This window comes from Scomber scombrus, chromosome 2 (genome assembly GCF_963691925.1).
Source record: "Scomber scombrus chromosome 2, fScoSco1.1, whole genome shotgun sequence".
In the NCBI taxonomy this organism is placed as follows: Eukaryota; Metazoa; Chordata; class Actinopteri; order Scombriformes; family Scombridae; genus Scomber; species Scomber scombrus.
The window spans coordinates 10,810,727-10,835,684 of NC_084971.1; the positions used below are offsets into that span (position 1 = coordinate 10,810,727).

A 24,958-nucleotide genomic window follows, 5' to 3' on the forward strand; every position below is an offset into this window, starting at 1 on the left:
TTTGGACGGACACAAATAGATCCAGTCCAGTATTTATCCACGTCAAGAGTGCACAATGACATCAGACCAGTAGAGTTCAGGCTCATTTAGACTCGTCTCATTGTAGTCCAGAGTTGGCTTAGATTAGTCCAAAAGAGTCTAATATCTGACAACTCCCTCTGCAGACCAGAGCTTGAGGGAGAGGAAATGGACAAAGGAGTCTCAGAGGAAGGGGTTGTGGCTGTGTGTCTGTGATTGGGTGCGGGGCACTGGCCGGGGAGAAAGAGGGAGCAGAGGCTGGGGGAGGTTGGAGGGAAGGTCCAGGAGTCCTGCAGGAGGTTGTGTCAGAGAGGAGGGGAGTGTGGTCGGTTGGTGGGGCAGAGGGAGAGGCAGCGACGGGCTGTAGGAGAGCATGTGAGGGGGCAGCGGGGAGGTTGAGGATGGTCGCATTTGGTTGAGGGTAAGGCGAGGCTGGTCACAGTGGAATGGGTTGGTGGGAGATGGAGCACTCAGACCTGAAAAAACAGATTTGGTTGGCGGTTAGGGAACTTTAATAATGTAATATGTGCGTATGCATGTATGAAAGTTCATGAATATTTATTACCTGAGAGGAAGGGGTTGTTGTGCGTCTTGGTAGGGGGGTTGGGAGGTATCAGGGCATCAAGATTGACCAGCGACGCCCCCGTAGTTCCGAGGAAGGTCTCTGGGGTTCGACACATGCGTGTAGATGGGCCGCTGAGTGGGGGTGCTAGCCGGGAAAGATCAAACATCTCGGGGCTGGATGACTCTCGTCCATTTACCTGGGGCTTCACTGGAGGGTCAGACCCAAACGGATCTGTCTTGGAATCTACTTCAGAGAACGGATCAGACTCTGCTCTTACTCCAAACAGCTCTTCGTCTGTGTTAGGAAATGAAAGGAAGAATTTTATTTGAGGAATTTAAGCAGTGATGAGAAATAGTTATACAATATGATGCATCCCTTTATATATTCAGTGAAGTGTCTCTTTTGAAGGGACACTTTGCCCCTCAAAAAACATGTCACCAATGTACAGATGGGCCACAAATCAAAAAAAAATTCAACATGAAGTGTCTCTCTATGGTGTTGATCAATCACAAACTCCGAGCAGCTTTTACAGCTGTTTCGGAACTCTACTGTACATGACGGATAAACATCATTCTTCCAGAGGATATCCTGATAATGGCAGTGGAGAGAGCTATCTAACCCATTTAATGACCCCACATGCCCTTAAAGGAAGCTAAACTTTCTGCATTCCTTTATTCAGGTATTTCCATTAATGTATCATACATTGTATAAGACAAGTGGTACATAGTGAGTGGAGGTAATAACAATGACTCCTCCCTGTACATTATAATATAATTCACACCTCAGTTTCACAAAATTCAAAACATGGTCCATGCAGGCATTTTGGAGTTTTTGATATAATGGTGCATTTATTGCTTCTGTAAGATCCAGATATAAGGTAGAGTCCACAGTACTTTTAGATGTCTTGTATTACATTACCTGTAGGACTGGCAGGCTGAGGGGAGGACACTTGAGGAACCTCCTGTTTAGGCCTCTCCTCTTCCTCTGCAGCGAATGGATCTGTCCCATCACCTTCTGCGTGGGAAATGAAAAACGATGAACACATAACAATCCCAGGGAGAGAACACAAATATTGTGTCTGTTAATGTTTTAATTTTAGGAAACCACAATGAGATCATCTAAATTATACTTTTTCTGCACAACCTACCTCCATCAGATGGGTTGTCCCACACTTGATTGACAGGACTGGAGGAGATAGGTGCTGCTTCCCAGGGGTCTGTGCGTGAGTTGTCACATGGAGCCCAGGGATTAGACGTGTTGGAGGACGAGGGAGGAGCCGCCCAAGGACTACCAGTCACAGGAGTGCTGGAATGGACTGCTGTGAAGACAGACAGACAGACAGACAGACAGACAGACAGACAGACAGACAGACAGACAGACAGACAGACAGACAGACAGACAGACAGACAGACAGACAGACAAGAGGTGGTTTGAGTGTAGCGCAGAGCACAGCTGCTGTTCTGAATTTACATCGACTCACAGAATATAAGAAGCTATAAAAAGATGAAAGCTCTAATATTGTGTTGGCCTTTGTGCATGTGGACGTGCACAGGTGTGTCTGTAATGATCCACCCACCTACAGAGTCCCAGGGGTCACAGGTGATGTCACAGGTGGGCTCAGCAGAGCTCCAGGGGTCACTGGGAGGAGGTGGGACCTCAGAGGATGGACCAAATATGTCCACTAGGTCCACCATGGTTGACTGCAGGAGGAGAAAAAAAACCTTTTTATGAATCTGTGTGACTGGATGCTTTTTGAGCCGACAAAACGTAGCAGAGTTTACCATATTGACGTATGATACACAGTAATACTTATTTTTAACATTGTCAAATGTTTAGATTAGAACAAAAATATGACTGAACTTTGTAAGTCAGATGAGGTAGTTCAGACAGTATGTTAGTACACTGAAAGTACTGAAATGTATCACTCACTTAAGATAAAACATGTAAGTTCCATCGAGCAGATTTTGTGTGAATTATTATAGATTTTAACACAGATTGATGTTCTAAGTATAATATATATATATATATATATATATATATATATATATATATACATACATAACAATGAGCCTCCCCTCGATTCACCACTTACTCCTCAAAACCTGTAAACAGACTCTGATGTGTAAAATCAAGTTTGATTTGCATCTAAAGTGTATTTATATTCATCACATGGTCATGTTTTACAAATCAAAATGTAACATTCTGCTGAATGCATTAAGTGAACTGAAGTCTCATTCACACATAGTAACACCTCAAATCTGATCTATTACATTTATTGAGCTGTAAAATATGTTTCTTCTCAATAGTCAGTATAATGTTAGCAATTTGTATATTTAGCTATGTAAGAGAATCACTAAAAAACATTTGCAATTTTCTACCCCTGAGTGATTAACTGAGTGAATGTGTTATGATATAATGATATGATGATCCATGACTTTGTGAATATGTCAGTGTGTCAGTCAGACAACCATTGAGAAGCGGTATTTTTTTTCTGGTCTTTATTAAAAGGCCAGAAAATGAACACCTGAGAGTGTCAGCATTTCCACAATGAGAATGATAAGCTGGTGACTCTGTTTGGCTTGTTGACGGGCCAATGGGAAGGGTAAGGGAGCTGGTGCGCTACATGATAAGGAGGATGTTCTCTGGGAAATGTCATGCTGAACACAAGGTTAGACAAGACAAAGTCATTATCATTCAGCAGGCACCTCTTTCTCCTCCCTCAGCTCTCTACCTTTTCTGCCTTAATATCCTGATCTACGTCTTTTTGTCTCGTTTCCCTCCCTATCCCACAGTCCACACTATGAACTCCACTTCATTCTCTAAATGGCTGCCAACAACCGCCTACAAACATGAATGCACCTGCTCACCTTTCCTCGCAAATACACATGCATAGAGTACTCATTGAGGATGCATACACACACACACACACACACACACACACACACACACACACACACACACACACACACACACACACACACACACACACACGTTTTTAAATTCACCTCCTGTGTCCCTGACTGGCTTTCTCTCCTGCTCTCATCCAGGGCCTTCAGTAAGAGAGATTCGTCTCCTTGGCGACAACGTTGCTCCTGCAGGGGCGGCATCGTGACATCATCATCAGCATTATCACCACAGCACTGAGCATGGACGCGCACAAACACACACACAGACACATACACACAGACACACACACAGACACAGACACACACACACACACACACACACAGACCAGCATTAGAGAAATGACAGCAGCACCGGTGGCTTTTTTGTGCTGTTGAAATATTTAGTTTGGCCAAGGATGAGAGAAAGAAAGAGAAATTACAGAGTTCCTTCATTATAACAAGTTTACACATTACATTAGAAAAGACAGACATGAATATTTATGTTTTGTTAAAGGAGGAGAGAGAAACAATCAGTACAGTATAGAGTCAGAGGGAGATACAGCAGAGGACCTGAAAAGGAGAAAAGGGGGTTAAGGAAGGACGTCAGGAAGGAAAGAGTTAAGATTAAAGCACAGGGAAGCATTTTACTTCAGGGCTAACCCTAACCGCTGTGCGCAAGATAGGGCCCATTCAATTTACTATCATATGACACAGAAAAGCTTTAAATCCTCCAACTGAGAAACTGTAACCAGTAAATTGTGGGCATTTTTTGCAAAAACAATTACGGAAACAATTATTCGATTATCAAAATGGGGGTTGATTACTTTTCTTTCGAATTAATAATCTTTGCAGCTCAATTTTAGTTGAGACATAAAAGCTTTTGTATAATTTTCATATTCACAGAAAGGGACACAGATTGTAGAGGGTTAATACCTGCTCATTTCAACTAAAGCATGAAGCAATCTGTAATTGTGTGTCTTCATCCATCACTATGGTAACAGAGGGAGGAAGGCCTAGCTAGATAAAGGTTGGCGAATTCTGAGAGCATTTGTAGCAACATTTTCATTACTGGATTCATCAAGCAGCAATTCAACATGTGAGGGTCGAACAGAGAGCCAGAGAGAGAGAGATGAAGCTAAACAGAGGAAGTGTGTGTGTGCTTGTGTGTGTGTGGGAGGAGGGTATGCTGTCCCACTGGAGGAGAATAGCTCAAGCAGATTTCAAATTATCAAAATATGTGTGTGCATGTGTGTGTTGTTTTACCTTCTGACTCTCCTCCCTGCTCATGGCTAATGCCAGCTGGAGCTGCAGCTCCTCCTCCCCACTGGTCTGAGGTCGAGCCTGCTCCAGGTCTGAGGCGGCGCGAGGAGACGAGGATGAAGCTGCAGCAGGACCGAAGAGAGAGCCAACGAGTTTTAGGGGGAGAGGAATAAGAAGGTGTGAAGAGAGATTGTCAGATTGTTGTAGGGATGCTGGAGCAAATGCAGTGTTGGGCTGATTTGAATATTTTCAGGCCTATGCTGCAGTATTGATAATCTATGTGGTGAGTTGCCAGAATGCTGGGCTACTGCACAAAATGCATTTCACTAAGTATGTAGTGATAGGCCTTTTTAACTCTTCATCAATTTATTCACATATTGAGCTGTTTAGTACTCCATATAAGTTCAGGCTTTAAAGGGGATGTCTCCTGTATTTATATTCTCTGTATTTGTATTCTGGGGCTCTACTGGAATATCTTTACATGATTTAAAGTTGACCCTTTATATAGACCTCAGTTTAGCCTCTGAAACTGGTCATTTTAGCCTTTCTCTCTTTAAGGCAGACTTTACTTGATATTAAACCGTTTGATCACAATCTGATCTGAAATATGGGAGTAGACAATGTGAACAACCCATGGAACAACATTAGCAACAAAGGCAACCAGTGGATAAGATAAGATAAGATAAGATAAGATAAGATAAGATAAGATAAGATAAGATAAGATAAGATAAGATAAGATAAGATATTCCTTTATTGTCCCACAATGGGGAAATTTGTGGGCATACACCAACAGTCTGATGTCATCACAAGGAGGAAGCTGAGGTTATTCACCTCATGTTTTGGATCTCTGTTTAAAATTGATATCTAAATTCATAACCATATAAAAATAACAGAAAATCGTGATTTCTCCAGTATTAAATACCTACAATACTCACAGTTAAAGGAGGATGGAGAGCCTCTGGAGCGGCTGAACTCTTCCCCGTACAGCACAGCCATGCTGGGCTGACTTGTTCGTCTGCCTGGGTGGTAGGATGGAGGTATACCTCCATACACACCACCACCCCCTCCACTCCCTCCGCCCCCTCCGCTGCCTCCCCCAGCCATTCGCTCCTTGGTCTTCAGGGCTTGACTCCTCTCCTGACGGAGCCGCTCCTCGTCCCGGAGGAGACACACCAGTTGGCGTGCTTTTTCTCTCACGTTGGCCCCTTGGTCTCTACCGTCACGGTCCACATATTGAAAGTCACGAAGTGTCTGAACCACAAAAGAGCAAAAGATGTCAAAAACTAATCTTAACAGACGTGTATTAGAAGCAGAAGGAATGTAAAAATGTAAAATGATCTTTCATCCTCATGTTATTTCAGTTTGTTCAATATAGATTAAAAAAGGATCAAAAAGTGATGCTGTGTTCAACTTTTTATGTAAATGTGTATACCAGTATGCATTATATTTTTCAACTGTCAAATTATTACTTTGACTGCAACTTTACCTCAAGAGTATGGATGATTTTTAAAAAAAATCAGTATTATGTCATGTATGGTGCTTTACTGCAGGTGGTCTACATTTTACTGGTTATGCTTGTAGCCCAAAAAGATTTGTTTTTGCATCCTGTCCCTATGTATGTCCCTAGTTGTAGTTTAGTACCTGAATAGTAAAAGCGTTCTCACGACATTGTTGGGCTACTCTCTCTGAACCCGTCTTCAGCAGGTAATCCAACAGAGTCAGGGCCTGGAGTCAAACCAGGAATATTAATATACAAAATATTATTAAACAGAACAACTGTACGAGAAGAAGAATGAGATAAAAACTGACAGTCGTTTTCAGAAGTTTTCAGGCAAGCTGCTCTTGTGATATTTTATCTCAATTGTCACTTTTTTTTATTAAATTGAAGAGGGGAGGCATGAAAGGAGGGAGGTGAACAATAAAATCCAGAGAAACACACAAACAGAGAGGACCTACAAATAAACAGAGACAAAAACATGACCTTCACCTTGTAGACATGCCTCCAGTTCTTGCCACTGTCGTTGAGGCGTTTCCACACCATGCCCATGACCTCAGCAAATGCTACCACATTAAAGGTCAAGTCAGCGATTTCTGACATGAGCGAAGAGGATGGGCCCCATGGATCATTCGACGTGGCCTCTCGAACCTACACACCACCAGCAGAGCAAAGATGATTTCCACCTCTAGCATTTAATTTTTTTTCTTATCCAGAGTAACAGAGTCATAAGTGTCAAAGCATATTAATCTGTGACAAAGAGGTCGAGTCATTGGAGCCAGTAAAGAGTTTTGTTCTCATGTGTTTTGATCTGACTCAAAATTTAAAACACAGACTTTGTTGAAGCACTATTGAACATCAGCATCACTTGAAGACAAAACAGCAGGGTTATAATACCTTGATCTCCGCTTCTGAGTAGTTGTGCACAATATTCTTCACCTGCCGGCGCAGGGCTGAGGTTGTCATGGTGACAGGTGATAGAGGAGGTGGATGAGATGAATAATGAAGAGCAAACTCTCAACAGGTGAAGAGAGGAGATGAAAAGGGGAACATGGACTGAAGGAGGAGAGGAGAGGTAGCTATGGCAATGAAGGCTCCTCTTCTCTCTCAGGAGTTCCAGGAGGCCCCTGTGCGGAATAGATAAAGACAACACGAGTCAAAATGAAAGCTAAAGGTTAATTTATGTCTATTTCACTCTATGCTTCATTTAAAAAAAAAAAAATCTAATTTAGTTTGTTAGATGGCAACCACTCAAAGGTTCTATTTATTTATTAATAAGAGCATGGTAATTACAGTGCTCCATCCTAATCAACCAACGCTAATTACCGTAATGCAGTAAATGAATACCCACGTGAAAACCATCAATAAAACCAACATAGGAAAAAAAACCTTTAAAAACATCAAATCTACAATATTTAAGTAAAATAAGTTAAAATCTCAATTTAATTCCTTACAAAGTTCTGGTTATATCTCCTGTGTAACTTAACCACCAGAACAGTGTTTAGTATGTGTGTCTCCATGGCTCCCACATCTGTTACCTCCTTACATCTGTTCTCCTCATCAACCTATTTGTCATATTATGAATGCATACAGTAATAGTGTTTCCAATGCATCCTCTCAGGATGAGAGGAAGTATACATGTTTCCAGCTATGCTCGCAGCTCTCTGAGGATTTAGTCAAGCCCAGTAGGCCTAGTGCTTTGAGCTAAATGCTAACATCAGCATGCTAACATGCTCACAGTGACAATGCTAACATGCTGATAGCAGGTATAATGTTTACCATCTTAGTGTTTTAAAAAATGGTGTGAATTTTTTAACATCACCTTTCACCACATTTACAGCAATAAATGTGACCTTAGAAATATATATTATATGTTACACCTAAATGTTAAATGTTAAATCTAAATATTAAATCAAAATCTAAATATTAAATATAAATATAAATATAAATGTTAAATCTAAATGCTAAATATAAATCTAAATGTTAAATCTAAATGCTAAATATAAATATATATCTAAATGTTAAATCTAAATGCTAAATATAAATCTAAATATAAATATAAATATTACATCTAAATGCTAAATCTAAATCTAAATGTTAAATCTAAATGCTAAATATAAATATAAATATTAAATCTAAATGCTAAATATAAATATACATCTAAATTTTAAATCTAAATGCTAAATCTAAATCTAAATCTAAATGCTAAATCTAAATCTAAATGTTAAATCTAAATGCTAAATATAAATGTTAAATGTTAAATCTGAATGTTCGGGGTGGAACTAAATATTTAGCTAAAAAGCAAATTCACAGTAACCGGAAGTACCGAAATAAAAGCTTGAGATGGTCAGACTGTGTTTATAGAATAAAAAAACGAATTCACATCAACTTATTGGGGGAAATGAACACTTGAACATACATTAGCGTGATAATAACTACGTAAAATAACAAAAAACTTGTTTGGAGAAATTTTATTTGACGCAGGATTTATGACCTGTACTACCGGCAGCACTTTGTCATATATAAACAGATACAGTTGATAACAGTAACTGAATGAGTGGCTCACAATTGGTGCCCACTCAGAAGGAAGTAGGTCATATAAATGCACTGGCACTCAGGTGTCTGCTGAAGCTTCTTGGTAGCTTATTTTATTCAGGCCAACACACACACACTCACGCACATGCACACGTGCACGCACACACACACACACACACACACACACACACACACACACACACACACACACACACACACACACACACACACACCCATGGAGCAGCCTGTGTGCACACAGACACACACACACAACCCATTTTCCTCTTTCAAATTCTTATTTCAGAGAGGACACATGGGAATTGATCATTAAGGGTTCATGTGATACTTTTCCCTCAGCCTGCGATTAAGCTGTCACTGACACGGAACGTAATTAACCTTATAAACCAAAGCTAAAGTTAAAAGTTAAAGTAACGCCACTAAAACAAACCTCTTTTTATTAGTCACCAGCTCACTAAACTGTGAGATTGTTATTCAGGCGTAAGCCAGGAAGAGATCATGCCTTTGGTTGTTTGTGTGTGTCCGCAACTAATCACACATACTACTGGATCCATCAGGGTACTATTTTTTGTGCTTTTTTCGCAACTGTACACTTTGAAAAGCCTATTTAATGTAGTTTAGTGCTCTATATCATACTGCCATTGAATCTTGACTCCTTGCATCTCTTAACTGGCCAGGAGGGGCAACAAGTGATCAACAACAGCTTCAGTTTAGAATGCCTTGTTGCCATTTTAGATCAATCGGTCCCATATTTTGGTAGTTTGAGAGTGTGTTGTGAATTCAAATAAAAATTGATAAATTGTAAAGCTTAGACTTTCACCTTTTTAGTAGTCCTCCCCATTTTGACATTTCTGGCTAGGCCAAAAAAAATTTACCTAGTCTGTTGCAGGCCAAATTTTGGCCTTTGTCGTGGCTCAAACACATCCATAGAAAAATGTTATCCCATCTTGAACCGGAGTATCTGCAGATTAATTCCATACCCAATATGTTATGATCCACTACAATATGAGATGAATGCACTCTTCTAGTGAAATATAGTGATACTTTTCAAATTTACCATCGTCATGATCATAAGGTTGTTAATTTGTTTTTGTTTGTTATTTGTGTGTTAAAGAACATTGTTAAACATTTTGGTAACAAGGTAAAGCTGATGTATTCCACTGGTGTGCCTTCTCTTCAGCTAACAAAATCCCAGTTTTGTCCATATAAAAAATTAGATATTAAAAATAATTAATTTCAAGATGTATTTACACTTAACATAGGTTACAGAATGTTGACATATTTCAGGAAATCATTCTTCAAAATGCACAATCCTTTGTAGATTACAAATATTGTTTATACACAAATTTCTGGGCCATAAAATAACATAAAGGTATTATAATAACAATCAATGTTTAATAAAGAATGTTTTGTATATTAATCTGCTGGTGCACTAATAACAATAATGACTGATAACTGGCAAAAATAAGAAGAATAGACTTAACCCCCTTTTGAAATAATGGAAAGGCCATGATTATGACGCAATAGGCTCCAAGGCCTGCTATTTTTTTTGGTAGTGGTTGTTCCAGTTTTCAGGAGTCTTTTTCAGCAACATTTTGAAGGTTACCCATCATTTTAAAACCCTGCTGCACATGCATTTGCTCAAATCAGAGATGAGGAGAAAATCCTTTTCCAAAGCTTCCTGTCACAGCAGATCCACACTGACACTCCTCTCTACAAAAACACTGGCCAATGGAAAACACTGCAGGGCATTCCAAAACAGGACTGCAGCTAAAGATTATTTTCATTATTGATTCATTTGTCACTTATTTAATCATTTAGTCTCTGAAATATGAAAACATACAAAAAAATACTGTATTTTAAATATCTTAGAGGCCACAGTGATGTCTTAAATATTGTTGTTTTGTCTGGTTAACAGTCCAAAATCTTAAGATATTAAATTCACTGTTATATACAAAGAAATCAGTAAATTGTCACATATGAGAAGCTAAAACTAGGAAATGTTGGCCGTTTTTGCTTGAAAAATGTAAATTATTTGATTATCAAAATAGTTTCTGATAATTCTCTGTTGATTGACTAATTGATTAATCGCTGCAGCTCTACTACAATATAAATATAACAGTAGTAGAGTAGAGTAATTCCACTGTGAGACATATTTAAATTGCTTTACTCATTTTATTATAAGTTTTCTGTATATTAGGGACAGAATATGGAAAGATAATCAGAGAAAAACAAACATTTACTGATTCCTTCGACTGTTCACTGAGAAACGTTAATAACAGTCACTCCATATGGGCCCCCTGACTTGTCAACTGCTGCTGTTGTAATCATACTAACAATGCTGTAAAATTAAAAATTGCCAAATGTTGCTGTGAACCATAATTACTGATTTTTTCAAGACCCTTGTCTTAATTGTTTTTATCTTTTTGTAGCTGTTCACTGCTGCTCCACAACAGTTCCCGAAAGGCTGGTGAAAAACACTGAAACAATTGAGAGGATGCCTCGTCCTATCGAAAAGCGAGCGTCAGCAGAAACACAGAGGAACTGAGATGAATGCAGCAGGGACACAGGCAGAAAACTCTGAGAGGAGGACGAGTCTCAGAGTGTTTGTGTCTGCATGTTCAATAGATGGACGGAGAGAGAGAATGAAGGGCATCAAGAAGAAAGTGAAGCTCAGCAACTTCAACCAGTATCACCTTTCTGCTAAATCATCTTCAGCTCCGTGTTCGGAAACAGATGCACACACTCACACACACACAAACGCACAAAGGTTATTAAAGGCCAGTGCTGCCTACAGTATGAGATGTTCGCTCTTTTTTAAATCCCTTTACCTGACCTGCACACCAAAACAGATAGTTATCATTTTAGGAGTTATATGGTGTCTCTTTCTTTGCGCATAACAACTCTCAAAAAGAAAAAAAAAGTATCTATGATTATAAAACTATGTCAGGTGTCCTATATCAAGAATCCAAAAACCAAATCAGATAAGATTGTTTTCAAACAACACCAAAACATGATTAGAATTATTTCACGAACCAATGGGCTACTCAAAAACACAACTGTAGCTTACAACTTCTAAGACAAGTTAAATTGTTTTAGAGTGCACAATTTCATCTACATGTGATCACAGACACACCTACACGTGTTCTTTAACCAGAACTGGAAATGATCATTTATATGAATGTAATGTACAGCTCAGTTTTAATGTGGGTGTTTGATCAAATCTCTGAATAGCACAGAGACAGACTGCAATGAAGTCATCTAGGGACAAACTGTGGAGGTGCTTGGTGAATAATGGGACTATAATGAATAATTAATAATGGACACAAAATGACAAAACCTATGATGCTTTTACTTGGATATGAGCACATTTTCTGAGTCACAGCAGTAAACAAGCTCTACATTCAAATGATTCATTTGGGTGTAAAGACTTCAATTAATATTTTTCCCTGAGCCAACTTCAAGTAGAGCTGTTTTTTTGTAATCACTGGACAAACACAGTTTAGGAGCCGATGTATGAGCCATGAAAGAATCCTTTGAAACGAACAACTCTTTTTTTGACTCAGTAGTAGAAAGTCCTCATCTCCATTAGATCCTTCACTGACAGGCCCCTCCTTCCTGCTAGCTACTGCAAACTGTGAATACGAGGTCATGCAACATGTCGCTACTGTGCAACTCTTATATTGACTGTATTTGTGGAGATGTATCAGGTTAATTACTGTATTAACCTTAGCCCTGTGAGAAAACCAACAACTTGTTTCAACTCAGTACTCGCTTTCCCAGACAGGAGCTGACGGTCTGACTCTGGTTGCATGAATCACTCACTCACCCACAAGTTCCACACCACAGTCAGTATGGATTTTAATGTCCTTTTTTAGTAGTTTACTAGACTCGACTCTGATTTATCAATAAAATACCACTGTCTGTAGTTTCTGATTAGCAGACTGTGTTGCAATGGATGCTATTCACATCTTTTAAGCAGACTTTTTAAAAAAAATGGAAAATCAATACAATTATCAATCTATCAAATATTTTTATTACCAATATTTTGTATAATATAATTAATTTCTATCATAAACAGCTATGTATTTAGTTGGTTTAAATACAGTGTATTATTTAGTAACATGTCATTTATTTCTTAGTCGAAGCAAGACAATCATTTTAAATTCATATTTTGTGTAAAATAATTTATTTATGCAATGGTCCAGTTGAAGCAATTACCATATTTAAGGCACACACTACAGCATCAAATCAATGTAATTAAATCAAGTACTGAACCATCAAAAACCTCAACATCAACTAAAATAAATATTTCATGAGATGGGTTTATTCAGGGCCGGAGTTGTAGGCTGTAATCAGTATTTGTTCAGCAGTGAGGGATTCCCCGGGCTCTGGGTGATGGACTCAGTGAATCGAAAACCCGACTCTCTTTAGTGAGTGACTAATAAAAAAACTCCAGTCCGTAAAAACAGTCAAACCTCCCATTTCTACATGTTCTCCAGTCTGGTGCGTCAAATTCCTTTAACACAGAGAACCCATCGTCACCACGTTTGTCGATGCGCATGCGTGCTGTGAAAGCAGGTGTGCTGTTTTTCAGGTGGCGATGGAGGGCACCCATGGTGGCTCTGCATAATATGCATTAACCAATACCCCCACCCACCCCCTCACATTAACACACACACACACACACACGCCCCCTCTTGCGGTGGATCCCCGGTGCGGGTTGCCATGTGTGGCACAGATTCCTGTACAAGGCCAACTACTAATGGAGTTCGTTACATGTAGGTCGGCAACATTTCTCAACACACTGCAGCTTTCGTGTAGATAGCACACTTCAGAGCTGGGTTACTGGCCAAAAAACCCCCAAAACTACACCTCCCGTTCATTTCACCAGCATGCACCTTACCTTGCCCATTGCTCATCTCTCGCGCATCCTCGCCTCTCCTCTCCAAGTCAGCGTCGATAATATCCTTTTCTCCGCTGGGATCGGCTAAGCAGGGCGTCCACAATTATTCCAATTCGCACCGATGAACGCACCAGAAGAACCGGACATTGACTTCTTAGGGGAATCTTTGAATAGGGATGGCAGCTTTTACATCCTCGGCCTACCCTTGGATGATGCGCTCCGCTCGGACAAGCAGCCACTGGTGAAATCCGCATAGGACAAGCCACAGCAGCACACGGCTCACTCGCTCCCTCTCTCTCACTCAGGCGGGCACCACCATCCACACACGCATACGGCACCGGCAGCCAGGCACGCACAGCACACACAGCAACCCACAACGAGGCGCGTAAAGAGAGAGAGAGAGAGAGAGAGAGAGAGAGAGAGAGAGAGAGAGAGAGAGAGAGAGAGAGAGAGAGAGAGAGGCAGGGACGTGCCCGTGTCATTTGCAGAGTCAGCTGTACTTACTATCATCTGATGTGAGTGAATGAGATAATAAATATGACTCCAGATCCACTGAGCCATGAGAACAGAACGTTTTATTGACTTTACAACAAAAATTAGATTTCCAAAACAAAAATACAGGACTCCTATGTGGCAAGTGTTATTATATTTGGTGGCTGTTCACTGCTTGTCATGTATAAAAGTATCAGTGTGTGTGTGTGTGTGTGTGTGTGTGTGTGTGTGTGTGTGTCCTGTTCATCTCCCATCTCCATTAAGCTCATCCATCAGGTCACACAGAGTGTCCACCAGGTCCTCCATCAAAGCATAAACCTGTCAGGTAGATAAATATGGATAGATTTTATAAAATGACACGATGCAGAACTGTGGATACGATCACAAAGAAACTCCAATGATTTTGTGTTGCTCTTCTACAAAGTTGGGGGACTCAGAAGCCACATTAAAAGTAAAGAGGGAGAGATATCCTGATGTATTCCCTTGTATGTGTCAACTCAAAAAAGCAAGATCTTACATTTCACACAGCGCCCAGTGTAAGATGTAACTTTGTTGTTGCTGCTTAGAAACTTCAATCAACAAATAGTTTTTTCAATACCACCAAATGTTATCTTGACAATGACTTGTCTTCTTTTGTTGGATTTAGATCTGTTAATTTACTGATCTGCTTAGGAAGTTGTTTGATTTTATAAATCTAATTTAGATTAAATTTGGTTTTAATTTACATTTTGTTAATTTGTAACTTTTTCATTTGACAAAAAGACCTTGATATAAACACCATCACATCACAGCGCCGCAGGGCTTCTGGGTTGCCCCGCTCAGTTTAACTGCCTGAGAGAGAAGAACGAGTGCACACAGGAGAGAAAAAACAGAGGTGGAGGCAGTAAAACTAGCCGCAGAATCAACCAATGGAAGCTGCCTGCTTCTACGGTTCAAGCTCAGTTTATTCTCACTGGTGAAGTTTGTGTTTGTATCATTTTAACTGATACATTTGTTAATTTAAACATACATATGCACTGCACTAGTATAATTAAATGACCCACCTTTCGGTGCAGGAGCCTTGTGTAAATGTCGATCACCTCCAGCTCCACATTTTGGTCATCACTAGGTTGTTGATTGACGCTCTCTGGCTGGATATCAGTCAGCGAGGAAGACTCCTCTTGCTTTTCCTTACTGCGCTTCCTCATTTCATCCTTTTTTTTCTTTTCCTTCTTTTTGCTCGCCTGTACACAGGACAGACAGAGAGAGCCCAAGACACACGATGAGAGAAAGATATTTTAATTTACTGATCAATGACATCAGAGTTTTGACTGGGCGTGCAGCACGGTCCAACTTCCACAATGAGTTTGTCTGTATGTTTTGTCATGAAAACCTCCATCCCATAATTCAGTGGGGTTTAATATGTTGGATGTACTGTACTGTTTGAGTTAATGTAAAGCTGTGTGTGTGTGTGTGTGTGTGTGTGTGTGTGTGTGTGTGTGTGTGTGTGTGTGCGTGTGTGTGTATGTCTCACAGATGGCTTGGACCAGTACAGGTGCTATTAATTCACACCCTGGCCACACAGTTGAAGAGCAGGTGCACATTTTCACGCAGTGTTCTGTTACCATGGTACCCTGTGAGTAATTGGCTGTACCTTACCTGTGACTCAGCCATTACACAGAGGAGAAAATCACTCAGCAAAATATACAGTCATACAGACAGAGGCTGTGTCTCCAGTCTTTTCTAAATGTACAACTTTTTGTTGTCTTTGAAAGCTGAAAATGGACTCACAAACCACTAGAAGTGAGATAAAACAGGTTCTGGGCCTGATTCACACCCACAAAGTTGTCATTGTGGTGCCCAACTGAGCCATCTATATTTGAACAGCACAGTCAGCTTCCTCATTAAAGTTGATGAAAAGTTGCTGAAATTCAGATTTTTTAAATGGGATGATAGCTGGGTTTAATGATGAATGTGGTGGATGGGAGCAGGAAAACTATCATCTGCATTAAAATAAACAGCTAAACAGCAGTGCCATCTCAGTTTTTTTTAAAAGGTGCACTCTTTTGCTTGTTATCTCAGCCGAGCAGTCACACTGGAAAAGCATAAATGGCCATGATCGTTTTCTATTGCTAAGCTACTATGATGACTTCTCTTGGGGACAAAAGATTGGATGGAGAGCATTAGCTTCCTACATTTAACTGACTGTGGAATGACTGGTTTAACACTACATATCAGATGGTTAACAAGTCATGTGCACACACACACACACACACACACACACACACACACACACACACACACACACACACACACACACACACACACACACACACGCCTGTAGAGTGAATAGAGAGACTATTGCAAGTGTATGTATAACTGAGAACCAGGCAGTACCGTAGGTGGCCAGGTAGTGTGGACAACAGGAGCCTGCTGACAGGCAGATGAGTGAACGATGAACTGGCAGCTTGTTTGAAGTTGTGGAGGTGACTCATGATTTGATCAGCTGAAGCAATGTGTCATGTCTTTAAAACATGATACTTCACTCATGTGCATAATTTAAATACATTAGAATCTGCTGCCGCTCAGTGGCAAAACATTTTATAGTCTCGCTTACACAAATATGCTAAGTTTTGTTAGCTTTTTTCTCTTTGCTCTCTCTGTCACACACACACTTTTTCCCCCTCACCTCCACAGATTTTTCAGTTGTTGCTGACTTGGATTCCTCCTTCACAGCTGCACCTCCCCTTTTCTCACCTTTATCTTTGTTTATGTTGTCAGTCAAATCTGAGAAGTAATAAAATAGCAGTAACAAGCATCAAGCATGAATTCATGAATATGTTCACTGATATATGTTTGAGTGAAAATGTGTGTGTGTGCGTGTGTGTGTGTGTGTGTGTGTGTGTGCGTGAGTCTCACCAGAGTCAGAGATTAGGGGCTCATCCTTTTTATCAACCCATGTGTCTTTCTCTGGGAGGCACAGCAGGAGTTTGAGCTGCATGGCCTCATCAGCCATCATGTCTAGCAGTTTCCTCCACAGCTGCTGCCTGCAGGGGGCCCCACACACCATCATAACCCACAGCTTTATTACAGTGAGTGTGCAGCTCTGCGTGGGTGTACTACAGAGCAAGATGCTATGATTCACATACGTGACTCATGTGTTTATGCCTTACCCTATAGCTGCTGCTGTTAGATGGTGGTGTTGGGGCAAAGGCTCAGAAAGCTTCAGAAGCAGACAGTTGAACTGGATCAGGCTCTTTTCTCTGGTGAGGGAATCCTGATCTGATGCTTGCTCAGGCAGAGACAGCACAACCTTAAGTAGAGCAACAGGTGAATGAAGTTATTACAAATCCCCTTGTTACATTTTGTATGCATCAGCATGATGAAATTTTGCAGAAGAGTGCACAGTGCAGTGCAGAAAGGACCTTGAAATCATTACCTTGAATAAAATTGCTGAATTTAATGCTACATGTGCATTCTTCATACTCATCAAATGTACCACTTCGCTGCACAGTGTTTCTACAGTACCTGTCGTAGCGTGCTGATTGAGAGGTCCCAGGGGTGTCCTGGATTCGCTTCTTGCCACAGTTTCTTAAGGTCCTCCACTGGCTCATTAAGGTACTGCAACTAAAACCATGGACAATACATAAACCTGCATCGATTGATTTTTTTGGTGATTTGGGGGCAGCAGAAACACTGACATTTTGTCAACTTAAAAGACAAACAGTTGTTTATTTAGACATCCAGCAGTTATAGAGAAATATTATCATTCATTTGGAGTTATGTTTTCATCCACTTGATGAATGTAAGAAGAGGTCTGTTTTTGGTCTCTACTATCTCCTAATAGGGAAATAGGAGGGGAAATATTGAATCTTTAGCTGCTAAATGCTGCACCAGCTAGCAAGCTTCTAAAACTTCTCTGAAAACAGCCGTCTGCTGCGCCCAAAAACGATGCTATAAGAGCAGTGAGAGTGGATCAAAACCAAGACAACTTAACAATGAGTTGAAATTCACTATAAATCTCTGAAAAGCCAAAGGGCAGCTGCAGAGTCGCTCATAATTCTCTATAGGTTCATCACTATGAACGACACATTACATACTGCCATTTGATACATTGTTACTATAATAAAATATGAGTTATAGTTGCTTTAACAACGTGGAGATCTATTGTATGTGATAACTACAAACGTGACAAGAGGACTCTCATGAACAGAAATTACTGTCACGCGACAGGATGATCCTCCTCAAACAACTACATTGCATGTCATTTTCATTCACTGCTCACGGGAGCAGAAGAAATGTATGCAGCCCTGTGTGATGATAATAAGCCAGCATGTAAAAGGCCAGGAGAGCTATAATCATCATAATATTATACATTTAAATTATGTACCATTTATCCTAATTACAGGTTAGATTACCAGATCATGCTTCTTTCTTAATGTTCGGTTACACTTTCAAATCCTTCCCTACCGTGTCTATGGGGAATTAGCTCAGGGGACTTTTAAGACAATCATGCTCTATATTAACTAGCCCAATCTAATCAGCCTCTCCATTAACCCAGTTAGGTGTCTATTGTGCTACTATGAAAACATAACCTATTTTGTGTATTGTGACTGGTTAAAGATATTGGCAGTTATGATCTATTTTTAATTAATGAGCTACCATGAATTATGATTGTAACAATATAATTGTAGACTACAAAACAGTGAGGACTAGCATGAAATACAGGTAGAGAAGGGGTAGCCATAATGGGCTCATAACCTCCTACTGACGAGTCATTTCACACCGATAAGGTGTGGCATGACTAAGATTTAGACAAAAACACAAAGGAAGATGTCTCATATATTGGTGATGCATGAAATTGGGCAACCATTTTGTCTTTTTTATATATGAAAGAACTATAACAACCGTAATAGTTTAATTCTCTGTGGACACTACTGAGGTCCTAAGGAGAGTTTGCACAAAACATAAACACAATCTTACTAAAAAAAAAAGAAAAAAAAAGAGAAGATCCATCTGTATGATATACCATGGGGTTTTTGCTTTTAAACTTCTGGTCTTCAGTAATGTAGAGCTCTGCAGGAGAACTGGGTCTCTCTGGTGTGTGGATCCCCAGCAGCATCTCATACACAATTGATTGGCACATTTTTACCCTCACTATCTTTTCCAGCTTCATCTGCTTGTGCACACACAAACGAAACATACAGACAGACAAAAAAAGAACAAAAAATACAGGTTTTACGTTCATGAAAATCTTAGTGTCATATGTCCATGCATACCAGTTTAACTGTACACCACCTGTATGAATAGCCTCTGGTCTGCGGTTTTGTCCTGGTACAGAGACAATCCCCTCAATGTGACCTGCATGGAGGCTCCCTGCAGCAGCAAAGGGTGGGTGTTGAACCGCCACAGTTCAGTTTTGATGCCTGGCCCCTCTAACTTAAAAATGAATTCCACCCGCTTGGTGACACCTGGAAGGATTACACCTGGATGGGAGGAGAAGCAGGATGGAAAAGTAGACGGGCGGGTTGAGCACTGGTTGAAAGATTTGTTTGGGCTGACACATGAGACAAACAGTGTATGACATAAGAGTGGCGGCAGCAGGTGTCTTATTGTGTTCGTGTGTACCAGAGGAGGAGTCGAAGTAGAAGTGCTGAGTCTTTGTTTGTGATTGCAGGTTAGGAAAGCTATGTGGCAGGGGAAGCTGCTGCCAACTGAAGAAGATGGCTGTGCTGCCCTCGTTGCGCAGGTCCAAGTGAGACGAGGCTCTTTCTCCAGTCAGGGCCTCAAAGATTATTGTGGCACTGATTCCTATCTGGCCCTGATCAGTAAGTGTTGGAGAATAAGAAGTTGAGACAATTCAAAGCAATGCAAGTCTCAAGTGTCAAATACAGTAAACCGATTTCACCTGTAAGACAGACTTTTATTGTATGTTATTGGGTATCTATGTGTGTAATCATGGTCTGAAATTCTTACTAAAACCAATCTGCTGTTTAAAATCTGCTCTGTACCTGGTTACTGGGAGAGTTTCCAGTCCAGCTAGCAAGCTGACCACAGAACCTCAAGGCAGGAATGAGCAGAGTGTTTGACTGAACGTCATCATACTGAGCCAATGGATCACTGTGGAAGACAATTAAACGCAGTACCACTTAGTCAATGAGACAATGAGTGAATGAGACAGTTATTAGCTGATCCCTAACTTAGGGGATGGACCCTCCAAAGGACACAGTCCAGACATTTAAGTGCTGTGAACTTTTATGCCTGATTTCCAATATTTACATCCTGCAGTGACTTTTCATTGTATTAGTTTGAATGACATATTTAGCAGTGATTGAAGACCGCCTAAACCAAACACCTGACGATTATGACGCAGAAATGTGGCTTCTCCATACTTAATGAGTTGAATGCACCATGGACTAAATGACTGGGGTAGATTATAAGATGCTAAAGGTTGCAAAGGATAAACTGTGTATTCAAAGGAAGGCAGAGTTTCTCACTTACTTTGAAATAGCACAGCATTGTTAGTCTGATTTTGACATATTCAGTGTAGAAAAAGTTGGATTCTGGACAAATAGGCAGTTAGTACACAGGGAAATATATCAAATGAATCAAGAAGGAAGAGCACAGCGTTTTTTCTTACAGGTTTTCCTTCTTCATCTCCTTGTGCTTCTTCTCCTCTCCTTCCCTCTCCAGTAAGGGACCACGACGAACTGTGACAGAAGTGAATGGCTTGCCTGAGCCAATCACCTCCAGTCCATTGATGTCCTGTAATCAAAGTGACACAGAGTGGTGGTTTTGAAAGAAGGGGTCAAATTTGAATGTCCAGTCTACATTCTGGTCCCTGCTAATGGAAAAGTAATTCCCAAAGTCCTTTTTCAGTCCAATATAAATAGATTTGTCCACTCGCTTCCAGAAAGTACAGCCAGAATGAAACCTTCGAAGTGACAGTACGAGATGTTGTGGAACACACTGTCTGGTTATAACTGGTAAAATGAAAGCTTGTTCAGGTGCACATAAACTTCCCTTTGAGTTAGAGTAAAACATTTACATTCTCATGTGCGCTACATTCAATATTATGCATTTGAATGTTTCAAATTTCAACTTTATTATGACATTGGCAGGGTGAAACTAATAATGCAAATCCAATCTATTGCTCTCCCCTTCTCCTGTAGTTCAAACTTCTCTACAAGTAACACTAGAGGCTCAGTTAAAGCCTCTAGGCCCCCCCCCCCCTCGCACATGTCACAAAGCCATGGGCTAGTCCGCTGCTGACAGGACAATCTGTCTCCATCTGTGTGTCTGTCAGAAGGTACTTCAGTCCTTAAATCACCTCAGCATCACATTAGCCCACCAGCACGACAGAGCACACTGCGGCCATTTTCTCTTATGTCACTGGCACAGACGTGTTTGTGAAGGCGAGAGCGATAGACAGACAGATAGAGGACTGCTAGAGGGGAGGATGCCAAGTGAGATTAGATTAAAAAAGGCGACGTAATTTGAATAAATCTTCCCTTAATCAGCACCTGTTACTCAGGGTGTTAATGACATTTAATGGGAACTGGTTGTGCAAAGAAGTGTTGTGTTGTGTGTGTTTACCCCAGAAACCACAGCCTGCCCCAGCTGATGGAGTCATTATAATGAAGAGAGAGCAGTTAAGGTTTGGTGCCTTTTCTTGGGCTCTGTTACCCCACAGATCTCAACAGTGATACTCTATGACTGGACACGCTCCAGATTTCATAACTGTACCTTCTCTGCGTTAGCATGTATGCAGATGTTTATGGGAGGGCTGCAGTGCCTCATTAATCTCATTATGCATGTGTGCACTAAGGGAACATTTTTTACAGGTCAATAAAACACATCATCCCATATTGTGTGAACAGTTTGGTGTGTGTTTATGCCCGTGTGGCTGCATGTGTGTGGGTGTGCGTGCTTGCCGTCTTGGCTGAATACTGAGGTTCGCTCCATGTACAGAAAACCTAGAACAGTGTGCCCAAGGCTGAATGATAACAGGCTGTTTTTGAAGAAGATACAGGCTGATCATGAGCAGCTAGCAGCACCAGCAGCAAGAGACAGAGTGTCCTGAGGGTGTGTGAGCAGCCTCAGTGGGCAGTAATGCACAATCAAGATCTGTGCTGTACACATGAAATTAGGTTCTTGTACATTGTTAGAGAGGACATAAATAAGAGAAACTTGTGTGAAATGTGTTATATAAATATTGTTATATTTTAAAAGGTACAATAGTATTAATTTGAAGCACTACTGAGCCACACTATATTATATTTTGTATGATTAAGTTAAAGTCTGGAAATAAAACACAATCTTGTTGAATACATTTGTGTTACCGGCTTTTTAATGTCCATGTCCCATAGAAACTCTCCAAGTTCCTGGTATTGGCGCTGCAGGTATACACTCTGTTTCCAAGTCCGAGAGGCTGGACGCAGAATCTCAGAACAAGTGATTCCTAGAGGATTCAAAATTTACCAGAGAGAAAACAGTTTTTAGTCTTATAGACACCAGAATGTGTAGGCTTTGTCCCAGTTCCCCGACTTAAACTTCCTCCTTTCAGTTTAGAGCAGTCGCCTATGAAGACTGATCACTTCATGTGATTGTAGAGGACCACTTTATCTTCCTCTTCTTGTGTTGTTTGGATGCAATCAGTCTTATCCAGTTTATATAAGCACTTTTGCCTTTGGTGCTGAGTGTGGTTGTTTAAATGTCTCATCAGTAGAAGTAGACAGCTCAACTGCCTTTTCACAGAGCAAAATGCTTTTTATTTGGGACGCCACCACATCAGTTGAATGCATAACCAGAGAGAATGGTGGTAGAGATCAAGGCTGACGATAAAAATTGGGACACGGCTTACAGTGTGTGTGTGTGTGTGTGTGTGTGTGTGGGTGTACCTGATTCCTGGCGTACGCTGCTCGGCTGTCCTACATGTGTGACGGGTTCACATTTGCCCCTCTCCGTCTGAGTCAGAGTGGCTGTAATGCCACTCATTTCATCTCCATAGCGCTGGGGGAGACTCCAAAACTCACTGCCCACATGGTAACCCTAATAAATAGAAGAAAAGACATGAGTGAAGACCCTGTTGAGAGAAGAGAAATTTCAGGTATTGGAGAACTACAAGAAAAGTTAGATCCACTGACACATGCAGGGTTCCTACACCTATTCTTAAATCAAATTCAAGCACTTTTCAATAATTTTCAAGCTTTTCTAGCATATGTTCAAGTATCAAAATGTGTGACCAATGCAGCAATTTACTATGAAAGTGATGCAATTAAAATTTAGAGGAGTTTCAAGCACTTCTTGAAAGCATTTTTCAAACTTTGAAAATACCACATTAAAATTAAAGCGTTTTCAAGGATTTCCTGGATGTATAAACCCTACAGATGACTAAAGACATAGTAGACCAGAGAGAGCAAATGTATGTCATACATATCCAGGGTGAATGAGTGGCATGACTTGTGTTAGAAACGTCCTTTGCTCCTGGGTGTCTCTGAAATGGTTAGCTTGGTTCATCAGTAAGTTCTCCACTGGCCTGTGCAGCAAGCCTTCATAGATGTAGAAACGGCAACAGAGAGACAGATAAAAAGAAATAATACAGTATTTTGATGCAAACTTATAGTTCTTTAAAATGAGCGAATATCTTGCTTTTTTAATTCGCCTCATATGAGAAACCTACTTTGAGACTATGTGTGCACAAGGTTTGTTAATTTAAAAACATCTAAACATGATTCAGTATATTAATAATATGATGCCTGATTTTTTAGCTTAATAAAAATGAAGCTAAGTGAGTTTATTGTGTCTGTTCTCACATTTCTGCATTAGCATACTGTATGAGTGTTGCATAGTAGTACTATTGAAAATTTGATCTTTTTCTAGTGGTTTTATTCTCAAATGAGCTCACCAGATAAGAGGTCTTGCTGCCGTCTGCGCTGCCTCATATGTGTGTGCCAATGCAGCAGGGCGTTGCGCTGGACGTTTCTGTGGCTTGAAGGGATCCCACTCTCCACAGCCTCAGAATGAGGCCTGCCTGGGACCTCAGACGGAGGGTCTCTCAGGGACTTTGGTATTCGTTTTATCAACTGGATGGTGAGGGGAGGAGAGAAAAACCAGAGGTGACTAATGCAGCTATAGCTATTGAATAGTATTTGTAAAAAAGGGTATTTTCTTCCCATTAGCAGAATACACCTGAATTCACCTCCGCCTCTCCTCTGGTCTCCAGGAAACTTCTAAAGTCATCCAGACTGCCCAAGATGCTATGTGGCAGAACCATCCCTTGGTCATCAAATCGAAGCCCTTCGGGTCCTGAAGAGAGACATATATGCACAGAAAAACATTATCCTCGAAGATCCCCCCACAAAAACTTTTCTATAGGCTCCTTCGTGTTATTGTTCATGAGGGAAAATAGACCTAACCTGCATAGTCCAGAGGTTGAGAGTCAGGGCCCAGATTCACTGGATGAAACAACAGGTCTTGCACAGCATTTCCGACTGCATCAGCTGATTGTGTCTTGTGCACAGAAGCCATGAGCACAGTTTTTTGATGGCCTTTGGGTGGCTTTGGTATATGAATCTGCAATCATATTTACATACTAAGTGATTTTCTAACTAATATTGAATACTGTAAATGTATTAGGGAAGTGGGTTTACTTTATCAAGTTTATCTGTGTGAATGGCAAGAACCTGCATATCCCTGCTTGTACAAGTTGAGTTCTGGCCATCACACAAGATGGGCAACTCCTCTGATGTTTTTAGCTTCTTGTTCTCTAGGGGAGAGGACAGGAGAGGAGAAAAATACATACC

The 24,958-nt window shown here is 40.6% G+C and overlaps 2 protein-coding genes across 2 annotated transcripts; both read right to left on the reverse strand.

The window, feature by feature from the left end:
• Nucleotides 1–201: 201 nt before the first annotated feature.
• epn3b (epsin 3b) lies at nt 202–7,189 on the reverse strand. Its single transcript, XM_062435972.1, has 11 exons — nt 7,121–7,189; nt 6,716–6,874; nt 6,370–6,453; nt 5,664–5,979; nt 4,732–4,850; nt 3,589–3,675; nt 2,136–2,283; nt 1,731–1,907; nt 1,502–1,597; nt 584–877; nt 202–494 (listed from the first exon to the last, which is right to left on the reverse strand). The coding sequence occupies exons 1-11, from the start codon at nt 7,187–7,189 to the stop codon at nt 202–204; spliced, it is 1,842 nt and encodes a 613-aa protein (XP_062291956.1).
• A 7,228-nt stretch (nt 7,190–14,417) lies between these two features.
• On the reverse strand, nt 14,418–24,683 carry mycbpap (mycbp associated protein). Its single transcript, XM_062441073.1, has 17 exons — nt 24,572–24,683; nt 24,355–24,452; nt 24,061–24,238; nt 23,589–23,704; nt 23,054–23,204; nt 22,496–22,614; nt 20,794–20,918; nt 20,165–20,273; nt 19,782–19,974; nt 19,452–19,639; nt 19,183–19,329; nt 17,682–17,780; nt 17,327–17,466; nt 17,073–17,200; nt 16,843–16,940; nt 15,218–15,397; nt 14,418–14,492 (listed from the first exon to the last, which is right to left on the reverse strand). Exons 1-17 carry the CDS (start codon nt 24,681–24,683, stop codon nt 14,418–14,420), a joined length of 2,256 nt encoding a protein of 751 aa, XP_062297057.1.
• Between the last annotated feature and the right edge of the window lie 275 nt (nt 24,684–24,958).